Here is a 23,044-nt window from a genome sequence, read left to right as displayed (position 1 = left end):
ATGGTCGAGAATAGAACCATCTACTTTACACTGTAGACCTTAGTTTTGTGGCATACGTAAGTGAAAAGATATTTTTTTGTTTTGTAGTATAGGATTATTTTTCTGGACTTATAACCTTCAATTTTCTATTGCTCTGGAGTCCATAGCATACCACCATTCATGAAACAAGCCACAATGATGATGCAATTGTGGCCGTATATGGCTCCTGTTAACATGGATGTGCCACGGCACAGACTCCCCTACTCCTTCGGGTCAATTGCAGTTCCACCTCTCGTGAGCACAATTGTTAACCACGTAAAGATGCAAGACGATTGAGCCATAGGTCTAACACCCCAAGTGGCCGAAGGGTTACTGGTTCCCTGGCAAGATAAGACAAGACGCAACTTGATTTAATTTGTAATGTCTTCCAATATGGAGCTGCAATACTTGAAAATATTGCAATAGAACAAACAACCTGAAATGCTTCCTTGCCTGCAGATTGATCCGGCTCTACCACACTAAAGTGTCGTGTGCCAACTTGCGCCACCGCCTGTACTTCTCTTTGCCATAACTTTCACACACCATGGTTGTACAACGGACACACTCCACAACTACTTCCTACTTGTTTCATTGATAGCTCTCAGTTGTAGTTTGTGCCACCTACTGGGGGTAGCAATTATACAAGTCAATATTGACCCTTTATTGTGCTTTGCCACATGACTTATGATAAAAAGCCAAACCAGACACTAGATATTCAGACAAGTTTCATGGTGTTTGCTCCTCATCAGTACAAAGCAGGCCTTAAAAGGTTACTCCATGTATTCCTAAAGATATATGTGTTGATCATAAATTTTGGCTAGTACTATTTGAAATATTGTACAATTACTGCTGGGCGGATTACATTTAGAGTATTATTTTGTATTGGTGGACGATTATATGCTTTTTGCTACTGGTTTGGTTTAACGTCTTGCGTTTTGTTAAATTCATTAGATTTTAATGGGTAAAAGGGAGAGTCTCCAGTTTATCCCACTGATGCTAGGTTTCATAAGGTTTTTGATGTTCTATATTTTCTTTCTATTTGCATATAAAGCATCTACTGTTCGTTATTTCATGTGTGTGCGTTCATGTTGCCCACAAGTCATTTTCTTTGATGTGACAGTCCGAATAGGTCACCCCTCTTGCGATTCTATCCTGGTTTCCACCACTCAGGCCCTGGCCTTGTTCTGTCACAGGTCCCCCGTCAGTCTGACACCATCTGACATCACTCAGTTACACTAGTACAGTACCCCCAGCCATATGGGTAAAATCACTTTCTGGAAATTTCTTTTACATCCTTTCTGCCCTGTTTCACTCTTCCCGGGAAAATGGAGGGGTCAGAGTCCCTGTTTTTTACATTGCACAAACTCTGTGCCTTTGTGTACTTCCCTTACAGTTCTCACAACACCGCCTAATCTGAGATAAGTCGGACATTATACGCCAGCCACTTCCACATTCTGATACCAACATCACTCAGCTTACTTTCATGCCAAGCCAGTATCACGTCATCCATAATCATTGGGCACATGTCACCTTCACATGTCATCCATGATAATTAGTTAACCATTTATCTCCCAGAGTGATGAAAACAACTTTGCATAAAAACACATTTAAGCATGGAATTCAGCAGGAAAACAATTTATAATTTGAAGCATTTTACTGGAGGCACTAACCTGGCCTCTGGAGTACAAATACAAGTGCAGAAGCACATTAGGGAAACAAGACATTGATAAAAAGAACTTTCCCAGTTGATTGGGCAAGATTTTCACTTCGTGCCAATGAGACCTTCAAGTTTTAGTCAGGAGACCCTCAGCCAGACCATGCATCGTGCTCCGTACTCGAACCACAAAACATGGATGTGTGAATCTGTCCTTATGCACGTGTCTCCACTGAAATGTATTACAAGAAAGTCAGACGTCACATAGGAGTTCTATAACCCCAGAATAAAATCATGGGGATGAGTCTGAGTGAATCTATACAAGTCACAGAAACTATTAGGTGACCCTTAATATTCTTAAGAATTTTCGAGGATAAAAGGGAAAACTTGTCCACCACCTACTAATTATTTCATATGAAATGATCTGATCCTTTTCATACGGAAGGTCTGCAGAAGCTGAGGGGTATATTCTGGTATTTTGGGGCAGTTGGGACACATAACTACAACTGCTGAAGAACCTCTTCTTAGAGCAAGAGGAAACATTACATGTCAGTCAGTCTGTAAATGAATAACTCAAATATCAATCTATGACAAGAAGAGTTGAGAACCTCACTCGCTTCTTTATAATCATCAGGATCTGACATCAGAATGTGATGCTTATAGAAATGTTATTTACAGGCATGTCAATAATACATTTCTATAGCTGTGTATTGTATAATGTCCTTATGGGAAATAAACCTGTTAGCCGAGAGACTGCTCAATAATGCAGTTGCACAATTATAGATAATTTTATATTCCATGATCTTGCCCAGCAGATACATAATCCGAATGCGGGTGGTTGTCTATTCAATGGAAGGATAATGTCGGTAAAATGCATTCGGTGGCTGAGAACAGAGCACAATGGCTCTCAGTGAACCAGATTACTGAAATACAAAGAAGTAAAATGTAGTAGAGTTTTCACATGTACAATAGTCAATGTTCAGCAGAAGCTTTAATTTGAGATTAAATTCACACCACGGTCACACTTTTTTATTTGTAAAGGTTCTCTTTTTTTTTTAGCCAGGTACGAAGACGCGAAATTATTAAGGTGTAGATGTATTCCATTTGTGAGAATGCCACTTTCCTGCATAATAAAATGTGTTTTTGGGGACTCTGAGTAATACATGAAATGCTCACATCAGTTAAGGATGCCACCAGCATAGGCCTTTCATGCCCACATGTGAAAAGCTATTAAGGATATCGACAATTAGAAGCCAGCCTTTAACAATCAGTTACTTTGGAGTACTTATGCCTTAATGCACCTTCCATATACAGTGCTGATTGAGACCGAAGCTTTAATCTGGTGAAAGGAAGGCAGCTGAGAGGTCTTTTAACATATTCCCTCACAAAAGACCCTGGTTCTAGCAATGCCAAGACACAGGAACTTTTCTTAATGCAGGGGACACTGGAATTGCCTCAGTGAGACTTCTGCTTTTACTGAGAGAGAGAGACAGAAGGAAAAAAAAGCCTAATAGCGTCCTTATAACAAGGCACTCAAAGCTTCAGCACTAGTTGTGCAGGTGAAACTGGGAACAGAGCTAAAAGTGGCCTAAAAGCATCTGTAGTCGCGCTGTTTGCCCTCCCTGCGTGAGGCTTTTCATAGTGCTTTATGCATCTGCCAGCGAAGGTTACCCCTTGGAAAACAAACTGGAGTGCGGATCTAGTGTTCTAGCTGAGTGTTAATAGCTGAAGTGCTTTCACCCTGACTCCTCTCTCTTGGCTGTCTGTATCATCTGAAGATATAGAGTAGCATCATTTTCTTATATAAGGGAGCGATGCTGGCAATTGAACAATAAGGTAAAAAACATACTATCTTTTCATTCACTTCTAAAGAGCCGAGTGCTGTGTAGAAAATATATATAATATATATATAATATGTGTGTGTGTATATATCCATTTATACATAATACCATTCAAAAGTTTGCACACACCTGTCCGTACACTTGTTTTCCTTGTTTTAGTTGGAGTGTGCACTCTGTAGATTCAGACTGAAAGCAAAAAAAAAGCAAGAAAGAACATGTGGAAACAAGGATCTAACAAACACACATGCTAAGCAAACCTTAGATTCGTCAATTTACTCCAACGACAGAATTACCGATCCTTGGCATTCTCACAAGAATCTTCATCGGATATTCATCTGGAGTGGCTTCCAATGAACAGTTATGCCTAATTGAGAGTTCATTTTTAGAATCACCGGCCATCAGAAAGTGTTTGCTACCATTAGGTGTGTTTTGCCTTGGCCGTGTTCGTACACAGTTCCATACAGTGATGAACCCTATTCCACAACTGCACTAAACCAAAATATAGCAAGAACCAGTCAGCTAAGCAAAGAGAAATGACAGTCCATTATTACTTTAAGACATGAGGGTCAGTCAATCTGGAAAATTACTAGAACCTTGAAAATATCCTAAAGTCCAGTCATGAAAACCATCATTCGCGATAATGAAATTGGCTCTTATGAGGACTGTCCCAGAAAAGGAAGACCAATAATTACCTCTGCAACAGAGGATAAGTTCATCAGAGTTACCAGCTTCAGAAACTGCAAATTGAAAGGATCTCAGATAACAGCTCTTATAAATGATGAACAGACATTACCATATTTTTCGGACCATAAGACACCCCCCCCCATATTTGGGAGGAAAATGGGGGGGGGGGTGCATCTTATGGTCCAATTCAAGGCTTACTGGGGAGTTACGGTGGTGGTGGAGCAGAATCGCAAAGAAGCAGGGCCATTTGTCTGCAAGCCGGCGGCTGCAGAAGCTGTGATCAACTGCGCATGCGCTGCCTCTGGCGGCCATCTTCCTGAAGCCGTGGGCCTCAGAGAAATGGCCGCCGAGAACCCAGTCTGCGTATGCGCCGGCTCGGGCAGCCATTTTCCTGTTGACCACAGTTTCTGGAAGATGGCCGCCGGAAAAGCAGTGCACTGCACTCTGCTTCACCGCAGACACTGGGCCCACATCATCTCACCTCTCCTGCCACCGCAGGGTTTCTGAGGGAGGGCCCCTGCTTCCTGCTATGTGGCTCAACCATCACCGCAACCCTCCGCTGGGGCACCGCCTTCTCCCACCCATGGCCCTCTGCAATGCTTAATTTCTGCTAGCTTCCTGAGGGACCCAGCCTCCTGTGACCCCCATGCCACCGCCCCCCAGGTAACAGACCTATTCAGACTATTAGATGGACCCCCATCTTATAAGAAAATATTTTTTCCCATTTTCCATCCCAAAATTTGCGGTGCGTCTTACGGTCCGGTGCGTCTTATAGTCCGAAAAATACAATAAGTTGTGGGTACACCTCAACATTAGCTGTCCAGAGGAGATTGCAAGAAGAAACCCTTTATGATCGAATAGCTCAACTACACAGGCACTAAAAAAAAGAGAATTGTTTGGGTGTAGCTGCACAAGGACTATACATTAAACCAGTGGAAATCTGTACTCGGATTTGATGAGTAAAATTTACAATGTTTTGGTACCAACCGCTACATCTTTATGAGACTACTTCTAATACATACAGGATATGCTATAAATGTCTTAAAAATGTGAGTCCTTCTCATCTCACCTGGTGAGACTAATTGGCCAATTTGTGTGAGCCCAATAGCCAGCGACAAGGCGTACCCCTTTGTTGTGACCCTAAACCTAAAATGATGCTTCTCGCGGGCTAATAGCCTACAATTATATGAGCTGTTAGGCTCAAGCTCCACCTTAGGCTGATGGGAGGAGTGCTTAGTCAGAGGGCATGTACTGCAAATACTAAAAAACTGACTTGCACTTTCAAACAGAAAAAAACAAGTTTGAACAAGTGCAAGCTAAGAGAGCCACTCTATATAACTAACAAATACAGCTGCACTCTGAAACGCTATAGTAAGTAAACATTGAATATATGAAATTGGAACTGCATTACTGCTGTAGAAAATAAGTTAAAAATGAAGGTACCAGGAGAACAAATACCTTCATTTTTAACATGTTTTCTACAGCAGTAATGCAGTTCCAATTTCATATATTCAATGTAAAATCATGAAGACGTCATATATATTGATCTGAATGTCCAATCAATATAAGTACTGTAAGTCTATGGGTCTTTGAATTCGGACAGCACTTGGATGCTGTCTAAGTGCTGTCTGTTTTTCATGGACTGCTAGATAGAAGATTGAGAAACTTTTTGTTTCTCATCCGAGAAAAATGGATAAAACTAGGACCAAACTCTTATTAAACTCTGATGAAAGCTGATGAAATTCTGAACAAAACCACTGATGGAACCAGGACCATTTTTCTCATACGTGAAAAAAATGGAAGCCTGAATGAGCCCTTATCGAAATAGCTGAGCACATTTGTCACATACCAGTATACCCAGATTTCCAATAAAAATCTGCTGGTGGAGCAGGTGACAATTTAATCTCTTTGCAGAGAAGTTGGTGCTTGTCATCTGCTGTTCTTTTGAATCTATTCTTGCTATTTGAGCCTTCACCTTTGGATGCACTACATTTCTTCAAGTTCATGTTTAAAAAAAGAGAAAAAAAAAACCCTGAAATGACTGCATCGATCGTCTAGCTCCAAGCTCCAGAGTAATGCCTCTGCTCCGAGAGCAAACCTTTAGTAATAAGAAGTCATATCTAAGAACAAGGGATCTCAGGTTTCCTCTGTCTTCTATATGATCCACCTGGGTATTAATTTTTCTATAAATTCTGCATGGACCATAAGGACATCTTGCAAGTAAATGAGCAAAACTGCTGTATATGTTCAATATTATCTTTATCTTCGCAGGTGACTGCACGAGGTCATAGTGGATCCCGCAACCTCAGTTTTGAAGGAATTGAGCAACAGTACGCATCATTACCGAGGTAGGTCCTAATAATTTATATTAAGCACTTGTAAAAATAAACTAAAAGGAAATATCTGAAGAAATCTCGATAGCCCCAAATTTACAGTAAGTTACATTTTACAATAGTAAAGGTCCCTTTTACTTGTATTCAATAGTAACTAAGGATTGTGGAATTGACTTGAATGTTCAGTCCAAGAAAAGTGAAAGCTTTGCTTTCTTGTAGCACAAAAGCAATGTCACAATGGGGCTTTCGACATGTTTTATAAGAGGTCAGTGTCAACGATGGGCACTCTTTAGAGAGCAATGTCTGACATTAAACTGTACATTGCAAACACAATAACTTTTCATTCAAGCTTGACGGGTAAGTTTAGTCTTTTCCAGAAATATTACATTTAACATACGATGGTTGGTTACTGAACAAAACAAATTTTCTGTAATGATGTGCCGTGTTCTAACGGTATTATGTTCTATTAAAGCTGATCTGTCTGCCTTTTTAATGCCCTATATAAGGCAGCATATTACAGCTACAGACCATAGCCAAAGAAACAGACCGCACATCCAAAACTTATACATAAAGCTATTGCGGCTAAGAAAAAAAGGACAAAATTGGACACGAGGTTCTTAGTCAACATTGTGTTTAGACTGTAGGAAGCCCACTGCCACATCACGGCGAACCTCTCAGTAAGTTCCTTACCTTAAAAGTGCCATGCGCCGACCTCCACTGAAGTGATATTGCACTAGCAGGGGGAGAGACCAGGTTCTCCAAAGTACCAATTCTGCAAGGCAAAGTCCCCATGGCTCCAGGTCACATCATTCCACAGTCAACAATGGCCTCCACATAGTACCAACATCCAAAGGGATCTAAGACCATCCAAATGGTCTTAGACTAAAAGCTGAAATCAAAAATAGGTGGAACCCCTCTGCTGTTTCTTCTAATTAAGAACACCAAGGCCAAATGGCAGGAGTGCTAGTACCAAAAAAAATAAAAAAGAGAGGGCAGCCATGCATACTACAGGTACAGGCCTGTACTTCAAGTAGGTAAAAATTACATGAAAAATGTTGTGCATTTACCAATAGAAGTTCTAAAGGAATCCATGGTATGGGTTTGATCATGTCAGTGTTGGAGGCTTCCTTCTGAGATTCTGTTTTAGATTCTTATAAAAATACCAGACAAGAAATAGCATGCTTCATGTTGTTGTGTGGTAAAATGCTGGACGCCATGACAGAAAAATGGTAAGACCATTGTAAACTTCAGCACGAGATGAAGCCATCCCTGTTAAATGTGGCACCATGTGGATCCAGAAGAGAAACTCCTCCAGCTATGATTCATGAGTCGCTGTCTGAAACGCAAAAGTCTCTTATTATACTTGAGGCTGTCACTTTTTTAATCTCATTGGAATAAAATTCATTTTTTTACATGGAATCATGTCTGGAGGAGTTTCTCTTTTGAATACACCACAACAAAAACGCAACAGTCTCGATTTCAGTTAATGGTGTCCATCATAGTCAGCTAATTTCTTTTATGTGACGGATCTGACTTCCGTTAATCTTGTTGTTCTGCTCTTACTGTATAACGAAGGTTAACAACAGAATTAACATACCGAGATGTGATTCAAGACTTATAAGTCCAGTATATTTATGACTCCAGCTCCTTCCCCGCCCTTCAAGGTGGTGATCATCCGGCTGCTGCTTATTTGCACATGGTCTGAAGTACTTTTGTGATGTCCGAAGTTGTTGTGTTCATATTAGCATATTCATGTTCAACAGTAAATCTTAGTTTTGCTGAATTTAGCTGCATGACTTCTAAGTCGCTCCTTGATAAACAGACGGTTGTTTTTTAGTCGTTATTCTCTTTCTTGAAGCAAACTATAGAATGCAGCAAATCTCTAAGGAAGAATAGCTTTATTTTCATGATTATCCTGGAACTTGTGAACAACTTCATTTATCTCAGAATGAAGTTATTCTGCTATTATACGGTGTAGCATAAGTATGTTTTTTTTTTTTACAGATCATTTTGACATTTACATGTCAATCTGCAGAGTAAATATTAAATATCTTCCTTCCAATTTTATCTTATAAACAATAAATCCTTGGAAAAAATCTGATGTTACCCAAGTGTGGATTGTTGAGTGAAAATATCAATATATATTACACTGCGGCAGATAAAAATTCCTCTAAAATCCTTTTTATTAACCAGGCTAATATGGTCATAACAATTTTATTGTGGCACCAAAGGGGAGTTATTATCTTACACTTTATTGTCAGCAGTCTGTTCAGCTACAAAACCTGCAAATAAAGACAGAAATAAAAGTAATAGTAATTGTAAAAAATGAACAGGTAAACCACAGTGGTTTACAGAAACGATATCCTTAAATAATGAATTCACCTAATTTTAAATTCCATTAGACCCCACTACATGATACTAATCATTCTATAAATTCTGATAATAAACCTATATCTGGAATATGCCTAACACTGGTAAAAAGTATTCTATATACTGATAAAGTATACTATATACTAGAAATGAGCAGATGTTTTGAATGTTGTCAAGTTTTCCACCAAAATTTTATTTGCAGTGAATAAATTTGCGTAAATCTCAACACTAGAAAGTTTGTAATTGCTCGGAAAATACATGTGGGACATGAGAGAGAGAGAACCTTGCTGACCTCAAGAGTTTACACTTTACAGGAGATAAAGAGAGAACCCTGCTGCCCATACAAGCTTACACTCTATACAAGAAAGAAAGAGAGGACCCCACTGTTAATAAGAGCTTATACTCTACAGGAGGGAGAGAGGACCCTGTTGACCATAAGAGCTTACACTCTACAGGAGAGAGAGAGAACCCTGCTGATCATAAGAGCTTACACTCTACAGGAGGGAGAGAGGACTTTTCTGATCATAAGAGCATACACTCTACAGGAGGGAGAGATGACCCTGCTGACCATTAGAGCTTATACTCTACAGGAGAGAAAGGACCCTGCTGACCATAAGAGCTTACACTCTACAGGAGAATGAGAGGACCCTGCTGACCATAAGAGTTTACACTCTACAGTAGAATGAGAGGACCCTGCTGACCATAAGAGCTTATACTCTACAGGAGAGAAAGGACCCTGCTGACCATAAGAGCTTACACTCTACAGGAGAATGAGGGGACCCTGCTGACCATAAGAGTTTGCACTCTACTCTGCTGACCGTAAGAGTTTACACTCTACAGTAGAATGAGATGACCCTGCTGACCATAAGAGCTTACACTCTACAGGAGAATGAGAAGACCCTTCTGACCATAAGAGTTTACACTCTACAGGAGAGAGAGAGAGAGGAGACCACCCTGACCATAAGAGCTTACACTCTACAGGAAAGAGAGACAGGACTAAAAGTGAGAGAGGAAGAGAAAACAGTGATTTTATAAAAATTACAGAAAGCAGCCCAGTAAGTGATACATCATTAGAATCAGGGTGTCTATCCCTACTTCATGCTGCTCTCAAATAACATGGCAAAAACCTGGTGATAGTTTTCCTTTAACCCCTTCGCAACCTTGGGTTTTGTCGTTTTTGCTTTTTTGTTTTTTGCTCCCCTTGTTCCCAGAGCCATAGCGTTTTTAATTTTTGGAAAATATGGCCATGTGAGGGCTTATTTTTTGCGGGACAAGTTGTACTTTTCAACGCCATTACTAGTTTTACCATATCGTGTACGGGAAAACGGGAAAAAAATTCAAAGTGCGGTAAAATTGCAAAAAAAGTGCAATACCACAGTTGTTTTTTATTTATTTTTTTTACCACGTTCACTGAATGCTAAAACTGACCTGCAATTCTTATTCTCCAGGTCATTACGAGTTCGTAGACACCAAACATGTATAGGTTATTTTATATTCAAGTGGTGAAAAAAAATAGCGCCATTTTCCGAGACCTGTAGCGTCTCCATTTTTCACGATCCGGGGCTGGGTGAGGGCTTATTTTTTGCGAGCCGGGCTGATGTTTTTATTGATAACATTTTGGGGTAGATCCGATGTTTTGATCGCCCGTTATTGCATTTTATTGCAATTTTGTGGCGACCAAAAAACGTAATTCTGGCGTTTAGAATTTTTTTCTCGTTACACCGTTTACCGATCGGATTAATTCTTTTTTTATATTGATAGATGGGGCGATTCTGAACGCGGCGATACCAAATATGTCTATGTAGGTTTTTTTTTTTTATATTTTATTTTGAATGGGGCGAAAGGGGGGTGATTTAAACTTTTATATTTTTTTTATATTTTTAAAAACTTTTTTTTTTCACTTACTGCATGCTTCAATAGTCTCCATAGGAGACTATAAGCAGCAGTTGTCTGATCGTCTCTGCTACATTCAGGGGATCAGCAGATCCCCTGCATGCAGCAGAAATGGTCCTGTGCTATGAGCGCCGACCACTAGGTGGCGCTCATAGCGACCAGATCATGACAACCACAGGCGTCTGCTGCAGACCCTGGGTTGTCATGCCCACCCATCGGTGACCCGCGATCACGTGACGGGGTCACCGATGGGCGGGGCTTATGACGCGCAACCTGGAAGCTCGTGTTAAATGCCGCTGTCGGAGATTGACAGCGGCATTTAACATGTTAACAGCTGTAAGAATCAGCTGACATGTGCTCGGTTCAGTGAGGGCTCAGCGCAGCAGCCCTCACTGAACGGGCACTACGCAAATGTGCGTACTAATATGGCAAGGGTTGGAAAGGGGTTAATAAACAGTACCAGTTCGTAGATATGTATGATGGCATGCAATACAGTGGTATGTAAAAGTTTGGGCACCCCTTGTCAAAATTACCAGTATTGTGAACAGTTAAAAGTGTTGTCCAGTACTTTTAAAAATATGTCAATGTGTTTTAATGATAAATAAAAGCTTCTTTCTAATTACCTCCTGGTGCTGTTTCTGCCTGTGAGCTGTGCTATCGGTGGCCGCTCACAGGCAGCATGTGACCCCCGGCTGCAGCCGGCTCTGACATCCGCTGACGTCATGACAAGTGAGGCGTGACTCAGCGCTGGGGTTCCCACGGTGGTTGCTGGGTTATGGGCGGGGTTATTCCCTGCGTCACACCCAGCATCCACCGTGCGCATTCCCAATAAATGGGGACAGGGAGAGCGCGCGGTGGATGCCGGGTGTGATGCGCGGGGTAACCCCACCCATAACCCAGCAGCCACCGGTGGAACGCGGAAGAGGGATCTTCGGCTGCAGCCTGGAGCTTGTCGTGTCGTCAGCGGATGTCAGAGCCAGCTGCAGCCGGGGGTCACGTGCTGCCGATAGCGCCGCTCACAGGCAGAAACAGCACCAGGAGGTAATTAGAAAAAAGCTTCTATTTATTATTAAAACGCATTGGCATATTTTTAAAAGTACTGGACAACCCCTTTAAGCAAGTTGAAGATGAAATGATCTCTAAAAGACCTAAAGTTAAAGATGACACATTTCCTTTGTAGTTTAGGGAAAAAAATATATTTTTCAAATTACTAAAAGAAAAATGGGCTGATGCAAACGTTTAGGCACCCTTAGAGATTTGTGTGATCAGATAACTTTTACCAAGGTTTCAGACCTTAATTAACCTGTTAGGGTCATGGCTCGTTCACTATCATCGTTAGGAAAAGCCAGGTGATGGAAATTTCCCGGCTTCATAAAAACCCAGCCTCCTCTAACCTTGTGGAAACAAACTGCAGTTAAGAAATTGCAGTTAACAGGAACAGTGGAGATCAAGATAAGGTCTGGAAGACTAAGAAAAATTTCAGTGAGAGCTGCTCTTAGGATTGCTAGAGAGGCAAATCAGAACCCCCGCTTGACTGCAAAAGGCCTTCAAAAAGATTTAGCAGACTCTGGAGTTGTGGTACATTGTTCTACTGTTCAGAGACACCAGAACAAATATGGCCTTCATGGAACACTCATCAAACGAAAACCTCTTCTATGCCCTCACCATAAAATTCAGTGTCAGAAGTATGCAAAAGAACATCTAAACAAGCATGATTCATTTTGGAAACAAGTCCTGTGGACCGATGAGGTTACAATAGAACTCTTTGGCCACAATGATCAAAGGTATGTGTGAAGAATAAAGGGCACAGAATTTCAGGAAAAGAATATCTCGCCAACCATAAAGCATGGGGTGGATCAATCATTCTTTGGGGTTGTGTTGCAGCCAATTGCACGGGGAACATTTCACAGGTAGAGGGAAGAATGGATTCAATGAAATTTCAACAAATTCAAGATGCAATCATAACACCATCTGTAAAAAAGCTGAAGTTGAAAAGAGGATGGCTTCTACAAATGGATAATGATCCAAAACACAGGTTAAAATCCACAATAGACTACCTCAAAAGGTGCAAGCTGAAGGTTTTTCAATGGCCCTCACAGTCCCCTGATCTGAACATCATTGAAAATCTGTGGCTAAACCTCAGAATAGCAGTGCATGCAAGACAACCCAGGAATCTCACAGAACTGGAAGAATTTTCCAAGGAAGAATGGATGAAAATCTCTCAAACAGAAATTGAAAGACTCTTAGCTGGCTAAAAAAAGTGTTTACAAGCTGTGATACTTTGAAAAGGGGCTGCTACTAGGTACTAACCATGCAGGGTGCCAAATATTTTGCATTGACCCATTCTCCTTTTTGTCATTTTTAAAATGTAAAAGATGAAAAAAAATGTATTATATATACATATATATATTTTTTTTATTTGCCTAAAATACAAAGGAAATGTGTCATCTTTAACGTTATCCCTTTTAGAGATCTTTTCATCTTCAAATTCCATAACAATTCACAATAACAGTAATTTTGACCAGGGATGGCCTAACTTTTACATGCCACTCTAAGTATGACAAGAATAATGGCCCCAATTCATCAAGACTGGCGATTTTCTTGTCGGTCTTGATGATGAGGCGTGGTGTAATCAGACACTCCTGACTATTGAAGAGGTACATGCTTTATCAAGAATTTGAATAGTGGCGTGGGCCTCTGTGTTCTACAGAATGCCACAGCTCATCATGAATTAGATTAGCTGTGGTGTCACACAGTCTCTGCTCCACCATCCCACCCTAGATCTGCCCATTTTGGCAGAGCTGGGAGAAATTGGCGTGAAAACACCAACATTTGGTAAATTTTGGAGCTACATTTCAAAGCAGAATTCTGGCATGAAAGCTTTGATGAATTAGGCCCTAAGTGTTTTGGAAAATTAATTCATCATGCCTCTACATTCCAAATTGGAAGAATATCCATTCAGTTCAATATATTTGTTGATGAAAATATTCCATTGCTGTAAGTTATTAACATAGAAGCAGAGCTGTGTGATCCCTGAAATCAAACACTACAACTGTTGGCAAAGATTATTATTATTTTTTTAGATCCTGGCAAAAGAAATTATAGATGGGCTTTATGTCATATGGCACCTCTTAGTACAATTGGTTACAAACAGATTTTTGGCATCTACATGAACAAGCCATAGCTGACTATTTCACTGTACATCCTGCTGCATGCCATGTTGTATAGTAAAGACCTACTTAATGTATTCTAAAAATGACTCTTTACTATATTAAACATAAAAACAAATGACATGTCACTCTATTAATAAACAGACATCACAGGGTTGTTATGAAGAACTTTGCTAAAAAAAACCTGGAGGATATTATTTTTCAGTTTATTGCAATGCTTTTATATCAATTAACATCCAAAGGGCCAATAATTTAATAGTGTACAGTACATAAAGGTAATTGTGTGTGGACAGTAATATTAGTTGAGGTGAGTGGATATGAAATTATACCCAAAACTTTGGCTTGCATGCAGTAAGAATGCAAGTCTGCAGTGTCAACCACTGAGCCAATATGTAATCTACAGAATTATGTCTCAATTCATTGTAACATTTGTATGTACACTCAGCTCTGCTTCATGCACACATTTTCGAAATATACACACAGCTCTTTCATATGCAGACACATAGCATTGCACACACTGCTCAGCTGCATATACACACACTCCTCAGCTGCATCAAAACACATCTATGCTAAACACTGTGTATACTTAACCACCTTTTAAAGCTCCTGACTATCACATTACCTGAAATGTCCTTCTGCTAATCAGGACCTACAGCAACCATGCAGCTTTACTGATGTGCAGGTCCTGGTAGCTTCCGCTACAGCCCTACACCAATTGGTCTGATCACTATCTGGAAGTAGAGAGAACTGTGCCACTCCATACTTCTCTCCGTGATAGAGAAAGACAGTGTGTCAATGTTTTCCTCTATCATAGGAAGTTGTCTCTGGACTATGAGACACTTTTTAGCAAGTTTTTTCTTGCTAAAAAGTGTGTCTTCTAGTACAAAAAGTATGGTAGTTACTTGGTAAACGTTTCTGATTATTAGAAGGTACATGTTAAAAATCTCTGCACATGGGAGAACTTCAAATATTCAAAGAACTGGAAATATTTCCAGGTGATGAAAGAGTAATGTGAAAATCAATTTATTAGGAAAGTCTAGTGCTTATAAACCATCACAGAGATTTTTGCATTATTATTGTGTTATTTCTTTTCAATGCTATGGGCAGGCTCCTTGATTTTAGTCTTTATTTGGACTATGGCAAAGTGGCATTTCTTGCAAGTTGCAACAAAATTGTGAGCTTATTGTGACACGTCTTTAATTTTTTTGTGATAATAAAAGAGCCCCAACCGGTTTTGTGATAATTATACAAGATCCAACCAGGGGGCCCTGGAGGTTTATACTGACTCTGTGAGAATTGTTATTGTGCTGGTGTAGTTCTCAGGATGGGTGAATATGAGCATGATTCATGGATACAGTGCCCTATGAAGAAATTAGATTGCTTGGCTGAGTTTTCACTATTGTAAAAACATTCTTACACATTAAAGGGGTATTCCCATCTCCTAGATCCTATCTCAATATGTAGTAGGTATAATAATAATATTAGCAAATACCTACAATTAGAAATGTAGTATAGTATTTTTGATTCACTATGTCTCTTTCCTCATGTGCAGACATTGCAGGACCTTAGGTAACCATGGTTACGACCACTGATAAAATGATGGTTAGTTAGCTAGCTGCTTGTGGTTGTAACCGTGGATACCTAAGGTCCAGCAATGCCTGCACATGAGGAAAGAGACATAGCGAATCAAAAATACTATACTACATTTCTAATTGGAAGCATTTGCTAATATTATTATTATTATTATTATTACACCTACTACATATTGGGATAGGATCTTGGAGATGGGAATACCCTTTTAAGCTAAAGGTGGTTGACCAACTGATGTATATGGGGGCCTCACAACTCTTTCCCTACAGATGAGATTGGGCTAGATAAGGTTGGGCAGTTTTAATTCATATGTTCAATCCTTTTGTTCCCCTGAGAGTTGTGCTGCTTTTAGAAGTAGAAGCTTATTTCCCTCTTTCTATTGAAAACACATGAGTATGAATGCTTAGCCAAAATGATTGTTCATGTGTACAGGGAGTCAGGAGACAGGGCTCTCAGTCGAATGAGTACTTGGCCGATAGCGAACTTAAATGGGCATCCTAGAGGGGATGTCTACCTTTAGGAACATTTAATTTTTTTTTAACTTAAATGTATTCATTGGGGATACAAAAATCATTTCATTTTTGCATTTGGGTTTCATTAGAAAAATTTGTACAATCTATCTTCTATATCCTGCTTTGCACTTTCTAAACTATTGTTTGCTACTAATACAAATACATGAAATAGAGCACAAAAGAACCAGGATCACTCTACTGGTTCCTAAATCTCCCAACTCACAATATAAACAATTATCAGAACTAGGTGAGTCTAGTCATTAAAATGTAACTTTTAACAATACCTTATAAAGTTGTATAGACGTTTACCAATACCTATAGGCACAAAACACTTCAATTAAACAGACAATATAAAAAAGTGATAACACATAAGACAAACAGTTGACTGGCACCAGTCAACATCTGAACTCCAAGACAGGGAATCTGTAGCAGTTATGTGATAGTTTATGTAGTGCAGCTGAGTCCCCTGAAGCCAGAGGGGTGAAACGCGTAGAGAGACGCACATTTGAATGTAGGGCTATCCAGCTACAGGGATAGCTGTGGACTACTCTTGTCAGGGCGGGAGCAACTGGGGTTGAGGGCCATGATAATTTGCTTAGGGCATAACAGGCCTCCAAGTGTGCTCCTCCTGATGATAAAGAGAGGTCTGGATGTTTGGATCGCCTTCCTCTAGGATTAAAAGTTATGCTTGAGATCACTCCAATTTATCTCCATACTTTGCATTGATCGTGTGAGGTATTTTTTAGCATTTGACTCTTTGTTGTGGGTTGACCACTGTCTCCCTTTAAAAGAATACACCCGTGAATTGGGTATGCAGTTGGGCTGTGACCATAGTCACTTAAAATAGGAGTCTTACCTCTGATATATTTGTTTTTATGTGAACACAACTGTTTGTCTTATGTGTTATCACTTTTTTATATTGTCTATTTAATTGATGTGTTTTGTGTCTATAGTTATTGGTAAATGTCTATACAATTTTATAAGGTATTATTCAAAGTTACATTTTAAAGACTAGACTCACCTAATGCTGATAATTATTTAATACAAATACATGCATTTAAATAAAAAAAAATTATCTCCGAAGGTGGACAACTGCTTTGAGTACATATCAGTGACATCAGGTTTGCCTTGGCAGAGTGAGCTAAGCAGATATACACTTTGTGCAGAATTATTAGGCAAGTTGTATTTTAGAAGATTATTTTTATTATTGATGAACAACTATGTTCTCAATCAACCCAAAAGACTCATAAATATCCAAGCTTCATATTTTTGGAAGTTGGAATGTTTTTTTTTTTTAGATTTGGCTATCTTAGAAGAATATCTGTGTGTGCAGGTAACTATTACTGTGCCGAATTATTAGGCAACTTAATAAAAAACAAAATTAATCCCATCTCACTTGTTTATTTTCACCAGATAAACCAATATGAGTGCACAAAATTTAGAAATAAACATTTCTGACATGCAAAAACCAAAACCAAAAAAATTAGTATAGCCACCTTTCTTTATGATGACACTCAACAGCCTTCAATCCATAGATTCTGTCAGTTGCTTGATCTGTTTTCCATCAACATTGCGTGCAGCAGCCACCACAGCCTCCCAGACACTGTTCCGAGAGGTGTACTGTTTTCCATCTCTGTAGATCTCACATTTTATGATGGACCACAGGCTCTCTATGGGGTTCAGATCAGGTGAACAAGGGGACCATGTCATTATTTTTTCTTCTTTTAGACCTTTACTGGCCAGCCATGCTGTGGAGTAGTTGGATGCATGTGATGGAGCATTGTCCTGCATGAAAATCATGTTTTTCTTGAACGATACCGACTTTTTCCTGTACCACTGCTTGAAGAAGTTGTCTTCCAGAAACTGGCAGTAGGTCTGGGAGTTAAGCTTCACTCCATCCTCAACCCGAAAAGGTCTCACAAGTTCATCTTTGATGATACCAGCCCATACCAGTACCCCACCTCCACCTTGCTGACGTCTGAGTCGGAGTGGAGCTCTCTGCCCTTTACTGATCCAGCCTCTGGCCCATCCATCTGGCCCATCAAGAGTCACTCTCATTTCATCAGTCCATAAAACCTTTGAAAAATCAGTCTTAAGATATTTCTTGACCCATTCTTCACGTTTTATCTTATGTTTCTTGTTCAAAGGTGGTCGTTTTTCAGCCTTCCTTACCTTGGCCATGTCCCGGAGTATCGCACACCTTGTGCTTTTTGATACTCCAGTAACGTTGGTGCTCTGAAATATGGTAAAAATGGTGGCAAATGGCATCTTGGCAGCTTCACGCTTGATTTTCCTCAATTCATGGGCAGTTATTTTGCGCCTTTTTTGGCCAACACGCTTCTTGTGACCCTGTTGGCTTTTTGCCATGAAACGCTTGATTGTTCAGTGATCACGCTTCAAATGTTTGGTAATTTCAAGATTGCTGCATCCCTCTGCAAGACATCTCACAATTTTGGACTTTTCAGAGCCGGTTAAATCTCTCTTCTGACCCATTTTGCCAAAGGAAAGGAAGTTGCCTAATAATTAAGCACACCTTATATAGGGTGTTGATGTCATTAGTCAACACCCCTCCTCATTACAGAGATGCACATCACCAGATTTACTTAATTGGGAGTTGGCTCTCAAGCCTATGCAGCTTGGAGTAGGACAACATGTATAAAAGGTATCATGTGATCAAAATACTCATTTGCCTAATAATTCGGCACACAGTGTACACTACTGTAATTATAGCTACAGTGGAAATGATTGCCTTACAATAAAGCTGTAGAATTATCATCTAATAATGATAGGTAAGTGGTCTGTAAACAAAAATTGGATAGTACATGTTAGGACCGTCAGGGACGACACCTGGGGTATCACACAATATCCCACCGCAGCCATCAATTTGGCAGGGAACAACAGGGACGACACCAGGGAGATCACACAATATCTCACTGCTGCCGCCACTCTGTCAGGATTGAGCAGGGATTCGTGCACACATGATCCCCATTACTCACTACGTAGGTATCGGAAAGCGCGCAGTGAGTGTATGGCGTATACACCTCCGGATTCCAACGCATGGAATATGTGTATAGGCCCCATACAGTCACTGCCAGCTTCATGATAGCCAATCAATATTATTTGCTGCCACCACTGACCCAGTTTGAAATATAATACAGGCCTGGACGGATGCCTGCGTTCTGGTAGCGTGTATGGCTTCGGGGGAGGGAACAATTACAGAACAAAAGAAACAGAACTATTAAATTTTATATTTAATCCAAAAGGGAGGCAGTGTTTAGGAAAAATATAGAAAAGGTTTTACAAAAAAGGAGACATTACAATACAGAATATACAGTTACACAAATAAAATAAACAGGGATTAAAGAAGACTTACTATAGAGATCACAGAGACGATTCAGTATAGCTGGAGGGGGGGGCGCTCCAATTTGACCGTTATTGAACGTGATCCTTTGCTTATAGAATCTATACCCCCTGGCAATGAACATTGACCCCTCCTTCGGCTGTGTCTTTTATGCCGAATGGAGAGACCTGACCACACACCCCTGTGATGACATTACGTGGGCTCGGCTCCAGCCTTCATATTTTTATTAAAAATATTTGGCTTCTGTGATAACTTTTCGCTGGTTGATTGCAGAAGCTGGAAAGTGATACCATATTTTCCATTATGAATTTACCTTTCTCCAGAGACCACACATGATACAGCTGGGGTCTGTCATTCTGTACTTTTGCGTTACCGCTCCCCAGAGGGGCGTACAGCTATGGAAAATTATCCATATTATTCCTTGGCAGACCCTACCACTAAAAATATGGGTCCCATTATTATCGGACTTATGGAACTTTGGATATTCCATATTTTGTGCTGTTGCCGGCCAGACTAAAGATTTCTGTTGAATTCTTCTGAAGTTCTGGGAATACAACCTTCTCACCTAGATCTAGATTTATCACAGGTCTGTCTCACTGGAAAACACACTTCTTGTTAATTGGGTTTGCCACCTCTCTTGGTACTGGCATCTGCCTCTTAGCCACTTCTCATATGTGTGCTAATTTGCATACAGACAGCTCTCTAGATGGTCAGCTTTCTGCTCTGTCAAATGGTCGATAAGGGAGGAGGGAAGAGGGGTTTCATGGGGAGAGAGAAATCCTTAATATTTCTTAATATTTTTATGACAGTACAGGTATTACTTCTGAGCAAAAGGCTGAGTGACATAAGACTTAGCTGATACACTTACACCTAAATTGCTTTGAGCAGGTAAAAAGAACTCCATGGTAATGTCCGCGCTTTTAGCCCTAAATAAATCAAGAGTAATAAAATCTAAACTGCGATGTAATTAATATTAATAAATGCTAATTAGACTAAAAATAGTTCTGCTAGCTAGCTAAGGAAATATACTAATTACTATATAGGCACTTAAGCCAAAATACAGAGCTATAGCCAGAATGCAATAATCATGTAACAAGAAAACATTATGTTTAGAAACAGTAACAGAATGAGAGACCTAATGTAAATTGCTAATTATACACTGGTAATTATATTGTGAGCACATTTAATTTTAGAGTAATGTTATCATTTATCAAGAATGTGCTAGTTGTGCTAGAACTTGCTTAAATATATATATATATATAATATATATATACTGTATATATATATATATAGCTTAATACTGTGTGTGTATTTTTATTTATATATATATATATATATATATATATATATATATATATACAGTACAGACCAAAAGTTTGGACACACCTCATTTAAAGATGTTTCTGTATTTTCATGACTATGAAAATTGTACATTCACACTAAAGGCATCAAAACTATGAATTAACACATGTGGAATTATATAATTAACAAAAAAGTGTGAAACAACCGAAAATATGTCTTATATTCTAGGTTCTTCAAAGTAGCCACCTTTTGCTTTGATGACTGCTTTGCACACTCTTGGCATTCTCTTGATGAGCTTCAAGAGGTAGTCACCGGAAATGGTCTTCCAACAATCTTGAAGGAGTTCCCAGAGATGCTTAGCACTTGTTGGCCCTTTTACCTTCACTCTGCAGTCCAGCTCACCCCAAACCATCTCAATTTGGTTCAGGTATGGTGACTGTGGAGGCCAGGTCATCTGGCGTAGCACCCCATCACTCTCCTTCTTGATCAAATAGCCCTTACACAGCCTGGAGGTGTGTTTGGGTTCATTGTCCTGTTGAAAAATAAATGATGGTCCAAATAAACGCAAACCGGATGGAATAGCATGCCACTGCAAGATGCTGTGGTAGCCATGCTGGTTCAGTATGCCTTCAATTTTAAATAAATCCCCAACAGTGTCACCAGCAAAGCACCCCCACACCATCACACCTCCTCCTCCATGTTTCACAGTGGGAATCAGGCATGTAGAGTCCATCTGTTCACCTTTTCTGCGTCGCACAAAGACACGATGGTTGGAACCAAAGATCTCAAATTTGGACTCATCAGACCAAAGCACAGATTTCCACTGGTCTAATGTTCATTCCTTGTGTTCTTTAGCCCAAACAAGTCTCTTCTGCTTGTTGCCTGTCCTTAGCAGTGGTTTCCTAGCAGCTATTTTACCATGAAGGCCTGCTGCTCAAAGTCTCCTCTTAACAATTGTTGAAGAGATGTGTCTGCTGCTAGAACTCTGTGTGGCATTGACCTGGTCTCTAATTTGAGCTGCTGTTAACCTGCGATTTCTGAGGCTGGTGACTCGGATAAACTTATCCTCAGAAGCAGAGGTGACTCTTGGTCTTCCTTTCCTGGGGCGGTCCTCATGTGAGCCAGTTTTTTTGTAGCGCTTGATGGTTTTTGCAGCTGCACTTGGGGACACTTTCAAAGTTTTCCCAATTTTTCGCACTGACTGACCTTCATTTCTTAAAGTAATGATGGCCACTCGTTTTTCTTTACTTAGCTGCTTTTTTCTTGCCATAATACAAATTCTAACAGTCTATTCAGTAGGACTATCAGCTGTGTTTCCACCAGACTTCTGCACAACACAATTGATGGTCCCAACCCCATTTATAAGGCAAGAAATCCCACTTATTAAACCTGACAGGGCACACCTGTGAAGTGAAAACCATTTCCGGCGACTACCTCTTGAAGCTCATCAAGAGAATGCCAAGAGTGTGCAAAGCAGTCATCAAAGCAAAAGGTTGCTACTTTGAAGAACCTAGAATATAAGACATATTTTCAGTTGTTTCACACTTTTTTGTTAAGTATATAATTCCACATGTGTTAATTCATAGTTTTGATGCCTTCAGTGTGAATGTACAATTTTCATAGTCATGAAAATACAGAAAAATCTTTAAATGAGAAGGTGTGTCCAAACTTTTGGTCTGTACTGTATATATATATAAATATATAAAAATATATATGTATATACATGGTGAAGGAATACTGTTTTTGTAAGTTTGCCCACTGACAAAGACATGAACAGTCTATAATTTTAAGGGCATGTTAATTTTAACATTGAGAGATATATTAAAAAAAAATCAAGAAAATCACATTGTATAAATTAGATAAAATTATTTTCATTTTGCAGTGAGACATAAGTATTTGATCCCCTACAAACCATTATGAGTTCTGGCTCCTACAGACCAGTTAGACGCTCCTAATCAACTTGTTACCTGCATTAAAGACCGCTGTCTTACATAGTCACCTGTATAAAAGACTCCTGTCCACAGACTCAATTAATCAGTCAGACTCTAACATCTACAACATGGGCAAGACCAAAGAGCTTTCTAAGTATGTCAGGGACAAGATCATAGACCTGCACAAAGCTGGAAGGGGCTACAAAACCATAAGTAAGACACTGGTTGAGAAACAGATAACTGTTGGTGCAATAGTAAGAGGAAGGTGAGAGATCAGCCTAAAACTACACGGGGGGAACTTGTTAATAATTTCAAGGCAGCTGAGACCACAGTCACCAAGAAAACCATTGGTAACACATTACGCCTTAAAGGTTTAAAATCCTGC

General features: G+C 39.8%; 1 protein-coding gene across 3 annotated transcripts in view; it reads left to right on the top strand.

Annotated features, from left to right (window-relative positions):
• PARD3B (par-3 family cell polarity regulator beta) overlaps positions 1-23,044 on the top strand; it is a 2,083,049-nt gene that overhangs the window by 1,681,089 nt on the left and 378,916 nt on the right. For all 3 annotated transcript variants that reach the window (XM_073646400.1, XM_073646398.1, XM_073646401.1), the window contains one exon: positions 6,469-6,545. In XM_073646400.1, the coding sequence (XP_073502501.1) occupies positions 6,469-6,545 (77 nt within the window). The remainder of the gene's footprint in view (positions 1-6,468; positions 6,546-23,044) is intronic.

The sequence above is a fragment of the Phyllobates terribilis genome, unplaced genomic scaffold (assembly GCF_046119375.1).
Source record: "Phyllobates terribilis strain yellow unplaced genomic scaffold, ASM4611937v1 Scaffold_9__5_contigs__length_417890890, whole genome shotgun sequence".
NCBI classification, from domain to species: Eukaryota; Metazoa; Chordata; class Amphibia; order Anura; family Dendrobatidae; genus Phyllobates; species Phyllobates terribilis.
The sequence above is the reverse complement of the archived record's forward strand: the minus strand, read 5'-3'. Positions and strand labels throughout refer to the sequence as shown.